The 16047-nt window shown below is 38.9% G+C and overlaps 1 protein-coding gene across 1 annotated transcript in view; it reads left to right on the top strand.

Moving 5' to 3' along the window:
- The window catches only part of Lamtor3 (late endosomal/lysosomal adaptor, MAPK and MTOR activator 3), a 30834-nt gene extending 21927 nt beyond the window's left edge, over window positions 1-8907 (top strand). The window contains exons 4-7 of the mRNA XM_023703895.1: window positions 3096-3154; window positions 4892-5025; window positions 7179-7242; window positions 8127-8907. Coding sequence (XP_023559663.1) covers window positions 3096-3154; window positions 4892-5025; window positions 7179-7242; window positions 8127-8200 — 331 coding nt within the window. The 3' untranslated portion in view covers window positions 8201-8907. The remainder of the gene's footprint in view (window positions 1-3095; window positions 3155-4891; window positions 5026-7178; window positions 7243-8126) is intronic.
- The last annotated feature ends 7140 nt before the right edge of the window (window positions 8908-16047 follow it).

Raw genomic sequence — 16047 nt, 5'->3', positions numbered from 1 at the left:
TTTTTTTTTTTTTTTTTTTTTTTTTTTTTTTAAAGCAGGTCTCACTGTGTTCATTTTATTACCGCATAGCTCTTGTGGTGTTCAAAATAGTTGAAAAGTAAATACCTAATTCTTTGAATTCTGACATCTTTAATCTTTTGAACAAAGGGAAATACACTGATATTGCCCATCTAAGAGATACATTCATTTAAAGTATGTGGAAAAGTACAATAGAAATCTTTCCATACTGGCAAGATGCTGCATGTAGCACAGCTTTCAAAATTCTTGGAGTGAAGGGCAGTGGAGGATGAAAAAGTAAAGACAAGAGTCATAAACAGAAAGCTGAGGTCAGGTGGAGCCCTGTCTCCATGTGTGAAAAAAAGGAATTGTGCAATGACCTACCACAGCAGTTTTATTTATATACTTGGCAAGTTGATATCATGTGACATTCCTCTGTCAGTGACCTGTTTGCTTTTGACTTGTTGCTAGATGTAGGTGGATACAGGCATCCTAGCCTAACAACAGCCAAGCCAGACAGATACTAACAATGCCTTTTAATTTTCTGTTAAGGATCATTTTGAGCATTGCTTTTTAAAAACTGCTTGTGAATCAGAGAGGCTTCAGGGTTTAAGAATTACAGCTTTTTATGTTTTGATTTTGAAATTTGTTTCCTTATTTTGAGACCATTTCTCTGTGTAGTTCAGATAACTTACTATATAATTAAACTTACTATGTAGACCAGGCTGGCCTCAGACTTGCCATGATTCTCCTGTTTCAGCCTTCCAAATCGCCAAGATTACAGGTGTATGCACCATGCCTAGTTTTATGTTTTTTGTATTTTAGGGAAAGCTCTACAGGGTGTTCAGGGTCTCACTACTAGATTAGACTCGTAGTGATCCACCTGTTTATAGCCTTCCAAGAGCTGGGATTACAGGTGCATGCCACCACGCCCAGTCTTAGTTGCCATCTCAGTGCGCCCCAGGGGCAGGGCCAGCACAGCAGGCCTGGGGATCACACTTTAATCCGCTGAGCCATTTGGCCCGCCCCCAGTATTGTGTTTTAAAATAACCAGGTATTTCATAGTGTATGAAAAGACTGAGTATGGTGTCTTTGGATTGGGTCTGCTTTGTTCTGAGGGTTGAACCTAGGCCCTGTGGTGCTGAGCATGTCCTCTGTTGTTGCCCTACCACCTTGCTGCACCCAGCCCCAGGATGAGGTTTTCTGTGATTACTGATGATACATTTTTTTTTTAACTAAAAATGGTTATTTCCTTAGATTGTTATAGAGTATTTCATGTTATTTAATTCTTTATAAAAGTACAATATGCTAATTAATCCATTATTTTTATTTTATAGTGAAATCCTTTCATAGTACTTTTTGTCTACTATGCATGGAATTGAAAACAACTTTTATATTTGTGATTTGGTTTCTAAAAGTGGGTTAAGCATGTAGTTATTCCATTTTCAAGGACATCTGTCTCTGAATTTATACTCTCTTTAGAATAAAATCCTTAATTTCTACCTCTATTATGGTGCATTAGTTACTACTCAATTACTGTGAACTTTAGAAAAATGAAGCTCCCTTGGTGGTATATGTTCTTAACATTTTTGTAGGGCTCATTCCTATTGTTAATTTGCTTGTGTTTTGCGTAGGGCTCGAGGTGCAAAAGTTAGCATATGCTAGAGTCAGCATCCAGTCCTGCCCACCGTCACAGTTATATTGCCAGAGGCTTCATGCATATACACACCTACTCAGTTACATGTTTTGTTACATCACCTATTTTTGCATAGTGTGTTCAACACTGCTTATTTTTTTCTCTTGAGAAAATAACTTTAAAGCAGTCCCTCGGCATCATGAAGACTTTTCCTCTTTCTTGTGTGTGTCCTGACTCTTCACTTTTCCTTTGTGGAGGCTCTCTTATTTGAAGTGATATTGATAACTGCACATGGTGATTTACATGTGTGCAATAATCTATAGGATTCATTCTTATGTAATGAAATTCTTGATATAGAAGAATATGTTTGTTTTAGTAATCATGTTAATCTTCTGGAATATATTTTAATTCATAGGTAATTTCAGAATTGAATGATAATGGAAAAAATGCCAATAGTAGTATAAAATAGACTTTTTCATCTTTTATATCCAGTTGTTTCATCACTTTTTTATAATATAAGGAATCAGCCAATTTTGTTTGTAACATTTTTTACTCATTTGAATAAAAAGTTTGGATTTAAAAGTTTTTGAGAATGGGATTTTTAAAATATAATTTCATTTAAGTTAATAAGAATATATTTCATTCCTCATTTAAAATATTAAGTCTGACACAGTGATATGGGTACTTCTAGGTTATAGGTGGAGCATTAAACATACCTGAGTTGTACTTTACCGATTATAGTTACAGGGCAATAGGTTTTGTGTTATAGTTTAAAAGCCTGTGTGTGATGCAAGTTTGGTACTGTCTCATTATAATTTTTAATACATTACTTTTGTGCTCTGTAATGTGTGTTTCTTAACTGCTGATTCCCAGATACTTAAAACTGCAGTACTTAACTGCACTGATAATCTAGTACTTAAACTGTAGAGATAAATTATGTTATTGTCAGTATGCATAATTGACACTATTGTTTTAATTATGTTTTTGAATGTTAACTTTGTAGTAGCCTATGATTTTCAAGCATTTTGTTAAATTTCTCAATAACCAAGCAAGTATAATTATTCTCATTTTTGGATTGTTCAACTGAAGTTTAGCAAGGTTTCACCTTGGGCTGAAGGTAGCATAAGCAGCAGAGCTGGACTTAAACTCAAGCCACTCTAATTTTGAAGCTTTGGCATGGACCACTGTGCTTACTGCCTCCTCTGTAGGCTGGACTGAGCATGGCATTCATTCAAATAATCTATTTTAGATATTCATCAAAAATTGTATGAATTATAAAGATTATAATGTTAATAATTCACAGTAAGTTTCTGTAAGAGTTTTGGTAAACATAACAGGAGACAAGGTATCAGTAATTGAGGTTAGTAGTTTTTCAGAAATACCCTTAAGAATTATTATGATTTCCAAGTATGTATTTTGAGAAAAAGAAATTTTTATAATATTTAACTTTTCTTCTTTCCAGTGTTGAAGGGCTCCATGCAATTGTTGTATCAGATAGAGATGGAGTACCTGTTATTAAAGGTAAAGCCTAATACTTAAGTGCAAATCTCATGTTTACTTTTTACTAAAAATTATGCATTTCCTTAACATCTGAGTAATGTGGAAGGCGAATATATAGAACTTATTTCAGCAGATTCAGAAGAGATTCTCATTTATATTAGAACCATTTTTATATATGTACACATATGTGTCAGTGTTGCTGTTGGTTTTGGGATAACCCCTGAATTAGTCACTTTTCATTGCTTAGATATACTACCAGACACTTGCAACTTAGGGGCAGGGCTTGGTCCAAGCGTGGTATAATGCCTGCTGCAGGGGAATGCTGCTCACATCTTGGTGGCCAGGAGCCAGAGAGAGATGGGTCTGACCCCCAGTGATGCTCTTCCAGAAGCCCTGCCTCTACACACATGAGTTTGGGGGTCATTCTAGATCTAAATAGTAGTACATACACCCATATTTAGATTACCTGTTAGTTTAGTATTACCGAAGTTTTGCTTCTTTACTTAAAATGATGTTTTGTTTTTGTTTTAACCTTTTAACTTCACAGTTACTTTAATTGGAATCTGAAGAATTTCTCCCCTTGAAGTATTTCTCCTCTCACCTAATCTTTTGCCTTTTTTTTATGGTTAAGAATAGGTGGTGTCGTAGGTACTATGGATCAGTTTGCTTTTAGTACTTCCACATAGTTTTTATCAGAATGGGTGTTCCTAGTTATACCGAGGGAGGGACTGTGATAGCTTCACTGGCAATTCATGAGTAAAACATGAAAAATGTAGCCAGCTGCAGAATTATTACTCTATACAAGAGTGCTACTGTTTGTGTTATGATAGTGGAGATTCTTAGGGGTTTTGTTATTTTGTTCTAGAATGGGCCTCAGATAACCAGAACACTGTTCATTAAATGTACTGATTTATCTGTATCTTAAGGTAAATATCAGGAATATATAAAAACCAAAGTCAGGAAGACCAGTTGAGTCCATGAATTAGAGACCAACCTGGACAGCATAGTGAGACCTTCTCTCAAAAATAAAATAAGTTAGGCATGGTGGTGCATACCTATAATCTGGTACTTTGGAATACTGAGGCAGAAGGACCACAAGTTCAAGTTCTCGCAGAATCTGAAAATAAAAGGGCTCAGGATGACACCCAGTACAAAGGTCACCTGCACTCAGCCCCAGTACTGTCAGCACCCACTGTATTGAAACTCAGTGACTCTGTTACCCAGTGCATTTTGACCTGAAAATTCTGTCCCAATCATGGTTTGGTCCTCCACACACAGGTTAGAATTTATCCCTGTCCATTGTCCTGTCTTGCCACCCTTTTCAGCCACAGATTTTTTGGGTACTTGTTTGTGGTACTTAAAAAGTAGGGTAACAGTGTAAATAATTAAAATAGTAAAAGTGAGAGCCAGCATTTCTTTCTTTAGTTATGATCACTGAATTTCTGGTGGTTTTTTTTCTTTTTTCTATTTTCTTTCTTTTTTTTTTTTTTTGTTTGTTTGTGGACCCGGGGATTGAACTCAGGCCCTTGCGCTTGCCAGGGAAGCGCATATTCCACTGAGCCATCTCCCCAGCCCCAATCACTGAATTTCTGAGGGAGCAGTTTTTTTATGTAAACTCATGAGACTTGATTAGTGGCCTGGTTTTAGTATTGAACTTCAGTTTTGTGATCAGTTTTTTATGGGTTTGTGTGTTTTAAAAGGTTCTCTAAACTTCCCTTCCTATCTTCCATGGATTTCTTACTTGAGTCTCTTTTCCAGTGGCCAATGACAATGCCCCGGAGCATGCTTTGAGGCCTGGCTTCTTGTCTACTTTTGCGCTGGCAACAGACCAAGGGAGCAAACTGGGACTTTCAAAAAATAAAAGCATCATCTGCTACTACAATACCTACCAGGTTAGTTCGTGGTTATCAGATGGTTTGCTGATGCCAACTGTGCTTTTTGTGTTTCATATAAAAAGAACTGGCATTTGCTTTGAAGGGCATGAAACTTAAATTTTTAGCTTTCTAATTGGTTATGTTAAAACTGGGAATGTTCTTTACATTTTTATACTAGGGAGGAGAGGAGTACTTAAAAGATTTAAAAATAAAACACGTCTTAAAATTGTATCACTGTAGGCCAGCCTGATAGCTCAGCAGAGTAAAGCACCTGCTTAGGCAGAGTGCAGCGGCTGGGGTTCGATCTCCCGGGGCACTCTGAGACAGCTGTTGAGACTGGGTATGGTGACGTGTGCCTGTAATCCCAGCACTTGGAAGGCTGAAAACAGGAGAATCACTGTGAGTGTGATCTACATAGTGAGACCCTGTAGACCCTGTCCTAAATACAGAAGAAAAAAATAAGCAAAAGTTGTATCACTGTTAATTCCAGTAGATGGTGCCATTGATTAACCAGCTGATTTCTCAGCCTGCAGTTTTTGTTGTTGTGATAGATGGATGAAAGTCGCATAAGTTACTAAAATTTGTCATAGTTGCTAAGCCTTTTATTTGGTTTGAAGTACATGGATAAATAATGAGGTTACTATCTGTGGGAAGAGAATTTCACCAATATGAATGAGATTGAAGCTATATTTTTAAAGTGATTAAAGTTAATGTAAATTTAAAATTGCTTAAAGTGCAGTGACAGTAAGAGGAGAAGTTATGAAAATGAAACCACAGCAGCTGTCCTTCATCCATAGGGCATTCAGCCCAGTGCCCCAGGGTACCTGGAACTGCAGAGAGCAGTGAGGCTCATGTAAACAGACTTAGGACAAGGTTAACATACAAGGTAGGCATAGTAGAAATAAATAATGACAGCTGGATATGGTGGCACACTCTTGCAATCCTAGCCCTCAGAAGGCTAATGTAGGTGGATTGCCACAAGTTCATGGCCGCTCTGGGCTACGTAGTAAGTTCAAGACCAGCCTGCACTACAAAGCAAGAGCTTATCTCAAAAAACAAAATAAGGGGCTGGAAGATACCTCAGCAGCATAAGTGCCTGCCTGGCAAGCACAAGGTCTGGAGTTTGATCCCTAATACCAAAAATAAAAATAAAGAAACAGTGATGACTTGCTATAGATCTTAGCAACCACAACATGTGACTTTTTTTCTTGTTAATAGCTGTCATCTTTTCACTTAGAAGGAGCTCTGTGTGCTTTTCTTTGGCGTATCTAAGTTGCCAGCCTCACTCTTGGGTTTGGGCTATTAAAAAAAATAAGGGCCACTTCATTAAACCCATGCGCAGTAGTACTATGACAGTCTCTCTGATAAGCAAGGCGGCTAGAGGATGACTAACGCAGTTGGTAGCTTGTACATTGTGGGAGTCCCTGGGCAGAAGAAGGTGATCCTGTCCAGAGTGCAGCACAGCATGACATTCCATCATGCCATTAGAATGGCAAGCAGTTTAAAACTAAGAGATCGTTTATTTCTGGAATTTTCACATAATATTTTTAGACTGTGATTTAGCTTGGGTAACTAAATCCTTGGAAAGCAAAGCCACAGATAAAGGCAAGGACATTATGGTTATTTTCTTTTGAGTTGACCAACTACTTACTGAACCTCTAACCTCTAGTATAAGCAACACATAGGCTTTTTTTTTTTTTTTCTGTATTTTAGGGAAGGGTCTATAGGGTGTTCAAGGTCTCCCTACTAGATCAGACTCAAAGTGATCCTCCTGTTTACAGCCTCCTAAGTGCTGGGATTACAGGTGTGTGCCACCACTCCCAGTCTCAATTGCTGTCTCAGTGTGCCCCCAGGGGCGGGGCTGGCACTGCAAGCCCGGGGATCAAACCCCTGTCCCCTGCGGCTGTTTGCAGGTGTCTTAAAACACATGGGCTTTAAAATAAAAAGATGACGGTTTCACCTTGGAGACTTCAGTGGTCTTAATGTCTTTGAGATAGGTCTGCTTTATAAAGCCATTTTCTCCTGGCTCCTTTATATCCCATGATGTAATACCAGGGTGTTATACTGATAACATTAATCATATTAAAATTTTTGAAAGTTTAAATGTTTCTGTTGAGTTATATTACCTTTTCACAACGTATAGTGGTATTTACATCTTATTTTCTTTGTAGGTGGTTCAGTTCAACCGTTTACCTTTGGTGGTCAGTTTCATAGCAAGCAGCAATGCCAATACAGGTGTGTTTTAGTTACAGTTTTTAACTCTTTATATCACCAATATCTGTGCATATAGATGAGAGGTTTAGATGTGATGATCTGTTAGTTCTCTTCCATTTCTACACATCTTGAAGCTATCAGATACTATTTAAAAATACTTTGTTTTGAGGAATAGTTGTGATGTCAGTATTTTAAGTATATACATTAATCAGTTTTTACGTCATCAGTCATCACATACCAAATCATCAGTTATTATATATTGTAATAATGTAGACTTATATGTTAGTGCTTTTCCTTGAGAGTGCAGATGCTTTTACTAGTCCATAAAACAGAGGAAGATGTTTGTGTGAAGAGAAAATAAGCACCAAGGCACGTAACCTTCCCTTTGGTAAACAAGCAAGATGTGCTATTTTCTAGATGAATCTGTCTGTCAGACTCATTACTCAGTTTTATTTTGAACAATGCATATATGTTTTATATTCTATCATTCATCTTTAGTTTTTGTCATGTGAAATATATAGCTGCTATTCCTGGTTTTATTGAACTTACAAAACAAACTTCTAATTTCCTTTTCTCAATATTGAAGCAGCCCTTTTTATGTCTTTTGATATAGCATGCAAATTTGTTCAAGAAAAACATATACTTTTGTGAAAATCATTGAATGATTTGGAGTTAATACATATTTTGAAATTAGGTATAAATTAAGAGCTTTTTCCTTTTAATTATGTATAATGCAAATAGAATTTTTGGTTACTTTATTCAGAACTCCAGTGTTTGATATACCTCATCTACTTTTTAGTAACTAAATGTTGAACAAAAGTCAATTTTTTGTTTTCAAAAGTGATTAAGTTAATGACAGGAACATTTTTTTCCAACAATAAATCTGTTTAATCTCTTTGTTTTAGGACTGATTGTCAGCTTAGAAAAGGAACTTGCTCCATTATTTGAAGAACTGATAAAAGTTGTGGAAGTTTCTTAATCTTACTGTGGTTTCAGTGTGTACCTTGTTCTCATTGTAACAACAGAGTATCAATCCACCAATCCTTAGACCACAGTCATCCTTTTATCCAGGTTCTCAAGAAAGGGCCATCTTTCTAAAGAAAGAGCCTTCAGATGGATGATTGCATTTTCTTCAGTAAGCTCTTTTCTTGATTAGGGAGATTGGAGGCAGCCACGGAAGTGCTTCCATCTACACAGCTCCCATGGAGTTAGTCTGGCCTCCCAAGTTAAGGTGAGATTCTCCTCGTGGGCCCGAATCACCACTGCACATGATCTCAGTGAGCCACTGTGCTCGCCTTGTCCAGCGCTTCCAGGCCTTTGCATGGCAAGGACAAATGAGGACATCCTTTTCTTCAGATCATGCTTTATTTCTTTGAATGGAGTGTAAAGAAGATAAAAATGGCGTAGTGAAAGTAATAAAATCAGTACAATCACTAACTTTCCTTTGTACATATTATTTTGCAATGTGGGTGAATATTACTAATTGAGTTGTTCTCATAGGATGCTGCTCTTTAATAAAAGAAAAGTTATGCCTTAGGGTTTTTCTTCCTATTCTGCTTTCTATAACCAATCATTGTTTAATGTTTATGTGTTCTTTATAAAATTTAAATATGATTTAAAGCTGAATTGTTTCCAATATAAGGATATATGTAAACATTATAGTATAGCCATTTTTTTCATATATGAATATGAATAAAATAATTTTTTAAAAATATAGTTTGAGTATTATATAATTTTTCCCCCACATTTCTTCCAAAAGTTTATGAAGACCATAATTAACTGAATTGTTTTTTCCACTCCATGAGTAACTGGATGTTTCTTGTGAGTACCGGTTTGGGTTTGGAGATTATTTTTACCTTTTACTGTCATACAGAAAATGGACCTTCTTCATGGCAAAAATACCTCAGTTCTCAAGGATGCCTTTGCAGGCTCAGGAATACTGCCCATCACTTAGGTTATCCCTTCCTCATCCGTTCTTCAACATCTTGTCATTCATGTAAGTCAATCCATAGGGACTGAGTACATCTCCCAGTCAGTCACTAGGATCACCACGTGCAGTGTGGAGAAGCCACATTCGGGTAAGGATAGTGCCATGATGGAGCTGTGCAGGCAGGTGATGTGCCGCTGCTACAGGGGCCCTGAACATCAGAAAAAGTCTGTGCATACGAACCAGAGTGATTTACCTGTAGAGCACTGTATCTAGCTAATTGCTGTGACCTACTGAAATATTAGTACTACTAAAATATGGGATTCTTGTTATCTAAATTATTGCTTAATGTCCACAAACTTTTTTCTAATGAAATGGTATATGAAACAAGGTCTCTTAGAAATAAAATGCCCCTCTTTTTATTTGCAGATAATTATGTATCTAGAAATTCCAGGAAAAAGTGTAATAACCAGAAATATATAATCGTTCTTCCAATATTGGTACTATTTTATTTTGGTCTGAGACGTAAAATATATTATTCTAGAGTCCATCTGGAAAAATTAGCACACATGAAAATTGTAAAAACTAGGGCCGATGAAATAACAGACTAAGTGCCTGCTTAGGCAAACACAGGGACCAGGGTTCCATCCCGCACCACGTGCTGCTCTGGTCCCACCCCCGGGTGCACTGAGCTAACCACCCAGGGCTGGCATGGTTTCACACATCTGTAATCCCAGCGCTAGAGAGGCTGAAACAGGAGGATCACTACTAGTCCGAGCTGTGTAGTGAGACCGTACCAGATACCTTTAAAAAAAAAAAAAAAGAAAAATGCTGAAAACCGTAGAAGATAGTGTAAAACTGTGTAAAACCTAGAAACTGACTTTTCTGGGTCATACACAAATGCATTACAAGAGAAGAATGGTGTCATAAGTTAATGGGGAAGGACTGATAGGTGGGACAGGCTTTATTTTACTCTTCTAGTGGTAGTATAACTTATTCTACTAAATTATACCCTTTACATATAACAATTCTGTAGTCTATCTATCTATCTATCTATCTATCTATCTATCTATCTATCTATCTATCTATCTATCTATTTATTTGTGTGTGGCCAGCTCAGCCCACCAGGGGGGCAGGGGCTGTCTGGCATGTGGTGCTGGGGGATTGAACCCTGGTCCCTGTGCTTTGCTAAGCTTGTTCTGAGTATGTGCTTTAGACCACTGAGCCATCTCACCAGCCCTCTGTAGTCTTTTTTGGTGGAACTGGGGATTGAACTCAGGCCCTTGCGCTTGCCAGAGAAGCACTTATTCCATGAGCCATCTTGCCAGCAACAATTCTATAGTCTTACCAAGCTTTCTGATACACGTGACCTTTGGTATAGCAGTTCTAGTACTTTTCTCTTGAAGTTTTTTTTTGTTTGTTTGTTTTTAATCTTTATTTGGTGCAGGGTCTTGCTACACAGTTTGGACATGATGTCATCCTCCTATCTCAGCCTCCCCAGCACTGGGATTACAGGCATGTGCCACCATGCCTGGTTTTGGTGACCAGCATGACGTGCCCTGTGGTTCTGGGGCTAGCACAGGTTCTTGCACTTGCCAGGCAGGTGTTTAGACCACCACACTATCTTCCCAGTCCTTGAAATCTTTATTTGGACTGGGCTCCCTAGCTTTCTGGAGAGGCTCAGAGAGGGTGGCCACATGACCCCTCAACCCAGAACTAACTATAAATAGCACAGAAATTGCTCAATTCTTCAGAGCCACCTATCACATGGGGCTCTGTCTTTAAAATGACCAGTAGGAACTTAGGCACTTTTACCAAGTTTCTAGGCATGTGAGGTTTAAAGGAATTGGGTGCTAGAGAAAAACTGGTTCTTTTGCATTTGAACTTTATGGAAATTCTGGAGTTTAGTAGGGCATGGCTGCAACTCCTTGTAGTAAGTAGTGGTTAACATTCCATGTTGCCAGAGGAAATCAATCCCTGGTCCAAGTCCCAATTCACTATCCTTCTATTTTAGTTCTTGCCATTATTGCTAATTACCCACCTCTTACAGGTCCTCTGTAGCTAGGTGCTTTATTCATATGCTTAAACTATTTAAATCTACCCCCCTCCCCATAGCCCTTATTGCTTTTGGGGAGGAGTGAAGATCAGATCTAACTGCTTCAAGCTGTGAAGGGTTGGTACAAGGAAACAGTCCACAGTGCTCTGGATAACACAAGGGACCTGGATAGAAGTCACGTTGGGGTTTAGTACTTCTGTGTGGACTCTTCAGAGAGTCAGTCTAGTGGATCTCCATAAAAGTGTTGTGCCACATTCATTGTTGGCTCTATCTGTGTGACTACTTGGAATTTGACAATGTTAGCTCAAAAGTCCTCAGTGTAGAATGTATTCCTAAGTCCGCATCTCTGAAGGCCAGTACGTAGTTAACCTCAGATGTCAGTGGAGCCTCCACTGATGTACAAACCAAGCTTCTGGTCAAGGAGTGAAATTACAAACTGAAAGGAGAAAGGAGTTTTTATTGGAATTAAAAAATGGATTTTACTTCTAGATTTCCAGGTGAGTTCCCAAGTAAGTGGCACCCCAGGTCTGGAAATTTATCTGACTAGCAGAATATGCAAAATTATGTATTTTGCCGAAATATTCTTTGAAAATTGGAACCATCAGAAGATTAGAAATATGTCCATCCTGAGTAGGCGGATTATATTCTCTGGTTTTTCAAACTACCAGTTTTTACCTGCTGTTTCTGAAATAATTGTTAGTAAGGCTGCTTTCACTCCCAGATATCTCACTGGGTAGAGGTTTGCTTAAACAAGTAACTAGTCTCTGTCAAGTTTTCTAATACACATGAGCTTTGGTCTAGCAATTTGCCCACCTGAAAAACAAAGTGCCTCTTCAGAACCTCTGAAAGACCTCAGGTTCTGAGATAAAATGATCTCCAAAGTGTTGTGTTCACTGAAAGAAAGCATGATTTGAGACTGTTAACGTGCCACGTGTTGTAAGAAGAAAAACTACCTTTGTATACTGAGCTTAGATTTATTTGTGTATCATAGGCTGTCTGAAACACAGACACTGACTACAGTGTGAAGGCCTTCTCACTACAAACTTGGCTTTCCAAATTTTTAATCCTAACTTGAAAACTAGGTTCAACTACTTCAGAAAACAAAGTGATACGGTCTTTGGAAAGAAGGTTGTGACAGAGTCTTCAGAGAAGTAGAACCAGGAGGATACACATTTCAGCAAGTTGGTCTGTGCCATTGGTGGAACTTGCTGGTCCGAACTTTGGACCTTTTCAAAGGCTTGCAAACACACTGGCTTTGTCTGTACTTTTTAGGTAAGATTTTGGAAACCTCAGCTTTGCTCATACAACCTTGTAGTTAATTGATTGTCTAAGTCCTGCCCACAGTATGGAGGGTAATCTTTCACTCAAATTCAAAGGATTGTAGCTGCCAGACACCCATGAAGTACCTTTGTAGCAACACTTGGCTTAATGTTTCATTTACTGGGTACTGTATCCTAGCCAAGTGGAGAAAAATGACTTTCACAGCCCCCTCATCAGCTTAGTGTCTGTATACATTCCTTAAACCATGTTTTAGTCTCCTTAGTAAAAATAACGTCTGCTGGATCCTACATTGACCACAGTCTACATATAGCAGAGGCTCTTCCTCAGGACACTTACACAGAAGCTGCTACCCAGTGTCCAGAGGACAGTGAAGCCTTATGTGTTGTGTCCACTTCTTACTATCTTGTGCTTAGACACTGATGTAGTTACTATTAATTCTGTTAGTTGATCAGGGGAGAAGGAAAGGAAGGAAAAGGGGATCTGTTCTGCAGATACATGTGAACATGTCTGTATTCGTACACATGTGAGGATGCAGATGGCCATAGACCCAAGCCTCACCTTGCCGGCCCAACATTGAGAGCTGGCCCACTCAGCATCACCTCTGTCCTTGGCAGCTCACTGGCTGTTTGTGGTTCTCCCAGTGCCATAACCCACAGCTTCATTCCTGGGAGTCTGAGCCATTCATTACCTTCCTGAGTCAAGCTTAGTAGTTTCTGTTAACTTGAGTCAGGGAAACTAGTGGTATGAGGACTTTCTTTAGCCTAACTTAGCACTGTGCCGCAGCAGCCTAACTTCCATGGTCATTGGGACCCTTTAGCTCAGTCAGTACAGTAATGACTCAAGTAGAGAGTCCAGTATGGCAGGGCAATGGTCTCCATGTCCACCTTAATATCTGTGTCTCCTGAAGAAGGCATGGGGAGTGTGGTAAGGACCATGAATATTTTTCTTTTCATTTGGTTTGGTTTTTGGCTTTTTGAGAAAGGGTCTCATTTTGTACTCAAAGTCGGCCTGAACTCACAGGGATCCTCCTGCCTCAGCTTCCCAAATCCTGGGATTATAGGTATATACCACACCTGGCTTTTTTAAAAAAGATGTTTTTATTAGTACCTATTTACAAAATACATATTTTGGGGAATTGGTGCATGTACTTATCACATCTTAATCATTTTGATTTCCTGCTCCCCTCTTCCTCCATCCCTAGATGGCCTTCCCATCTGCAAAAGTTCTGCCTCCCTGTTTCCTGTTTTACTTTGCTCTTTATTTATACTTGGGTTTCCCAAAGAGAAACCATGTGGCATTTTACCTATGTCTGATTAATTTCTCTAGGATTATGGTCTCAAGCATTTTCCTACAAATACCTGAATTTATCCCTTGTGGCTGAATAGTGCTTCATTGCATATAAGTACATTTTCTTTGTCCATCTGTTGGTGGACATACAGGCTGTTTCTGGGACTTGGCCATTGTTAGTTGTGTGGCTTAGGAACATGGGTAGGCATGTATGCTGTCATACGTGCCTTTTAACTTTTGGAAGAAGATACCAAGAACACATTTAGCTGGTAAAATGACATTTCTCTTTTTTTCCCTCTTCTTTTTGACAGGTCTCCTTACTGATTTCCATTGTGGTTTTACTAGTTTACATTCCCAGCCAGAAAGTAGAATGCCTCCTTTACCCAAAAGCTTGCCAGTATTTGTTGTTTTTTCGTCCTTGAGGACAGCAGTTTCTCCTGGAGTAAGTTGAATTTCAGTGTTGTTTGATTTGCATTTCTCTGTTGGCCAAAGATGTTAAACATTTTTTTCACATACTGGCCATGTTTACTTCTGGTAAGTGTTCACTCATTGCAGCTGCCCTGATTTTGACTGGAAGACCAGTAATTTCTGTGAGCCACTGTTGGGAAAGACTCTCGGGCACCGACTGCAAATAAAGATACACAGACACTCAATTCAAGCAAAGCGAGGGCTCGAGCAAAAAAGATGTTGCCCTGCCCTTGGTTTTTATTTTTATGTATCTTGAGTCTCAGACTTTGGATTGCTTCAGATGAACATAATGAGATCCCTTCATATGTGTCCAAGATTAATGTTTAGGCTATACTATATGTGAGAACCTGCTAGGCATCTGGGAGCAAGGACATAAAAACAGGATGTCCTTGAGTACCAAGTGTTCTCCTGCAGCTGTTGCTGCCCTGTTTTCTTTTTCCTCGTCCCACATACCCTGCAGGTTATTTAGCATGTCTTTATATTAAGTCTTTTTTATCCCAACAAGCCACTGAGATATATGTTGCCCCCGAAGTCCAGAGGTTCATTGTGCAGAGTCTCTCTGACTAGGAGAGCCAGATCCAGCAAATTGGATTAGAAAAGACAAGTTAATGAGCACAGTGCCATCAGACTTCTAGAAATTCAGTTATGTGGAAGGTGCCTGAGTTTTGTTGGGTCGATTTCTCTTTTCTTTTGCTGTGAAAACCTTATAGGCTGGTAAAATGAAATTTCTCTTTTTATTTTCTGTCTTCTTTTTTAAACTTTGGGGTTTTTTTATATATTAGTACTGTGTCTACATGGTCTCACTACACAGATCAGACTCAGTAATTCCTGTTTTCAGCCTCCCAAGCACTGGGATTACAGGTGCACTCAAGCAACCACAGCCAGTCTCAATTGCTGTCTCAGTGTACCCCGGGTGTGGGGCTGGCACAGCATGATGGAGATCACACCCTGATCCCCAAATGTGCCTAAGCAGATATTTTAATCCACTGAGCTTTTTGGCCAGCCCTTTGTCTTCCTTTTTGATGAGTCTCCTTACTGATTTTCGTAGTGGTTTTACTAGTTTACATTCCCCGCTAGAGTTGAATGGCTCCTTTCCTCATAAGCTTGTCAGTATTTGCTGTTTTTTTTTTTTTTCAGTCCTTTCATTTCTCTTATAGGCTCTGTGACAGAGGCCAGTGACATCAATATGCTGGGTTCAATCCCCTTTCCCTGAGGTGATGTCCCTATTGCCGACCAAATCTTTCCCTCAGGTGCATCTCTTCTGGAACGATCCAAGAGTCAGGTGGCCCACAAAGTAGGCCCTTCTGCATGCAGCGTGTTAACTTGATACACAAGGTGGGAGTGAGTACTTTGAAATTCATGGCATTTTAGTCAGGGGTAAACGTACATATCTATAATCCCAGAACTCTGGAGCCTGAAGCAGGAGGATCACAAATTCATAGCCAGCCTGGGCAACTTAGTGAGTTACATGCCAGCCTAAACCATGTAGTGAAGCCCTATCTCAATCATTCAATTAATAAACTACTATTTTGGTATAACTTGAATCTGATAAAAAAAAATTAGGGTTGTGATTTTTGTTGCTGTTTTGAGGGTGAAACTCAGGAATGCAGGACCCATAGTAAGCCCCATCCCCAGCCCTCTTAAATTTTTCCACTTTTTTCATTTTTTTTTTCAAAGTTTTATTGACAAACAGATAGCAATGAGATAGTTTCAAATCATATCGGAAGGACAGTTTCAACAAATAATACACTGCATATATTCTTCTTAGTGGTTAATTGCTGTACAAGATGCGGACTTGTGATCCCAT

The sequence above is a fragment of the Octodon degus genome, unplaced genomic scaffold (genome assembly GCF_000260255.1).
Source record: "Octodon degus isolate 3935 unplaced genomic scaffold, OctDeg1.0 scaffold00183, whole genome shotgun sequence".
Lineage (NCBI taxonomy): Eukaryota > Metazoa > Chordata > Mammalia > Rodentia > Octodontidae > Octodon > Octodon degus.
The sequence above is the reverse complement of the archived record's forward strand: the minus strand, read 5'-3'. Positions and strand labels throughout refer to the sequence as shown.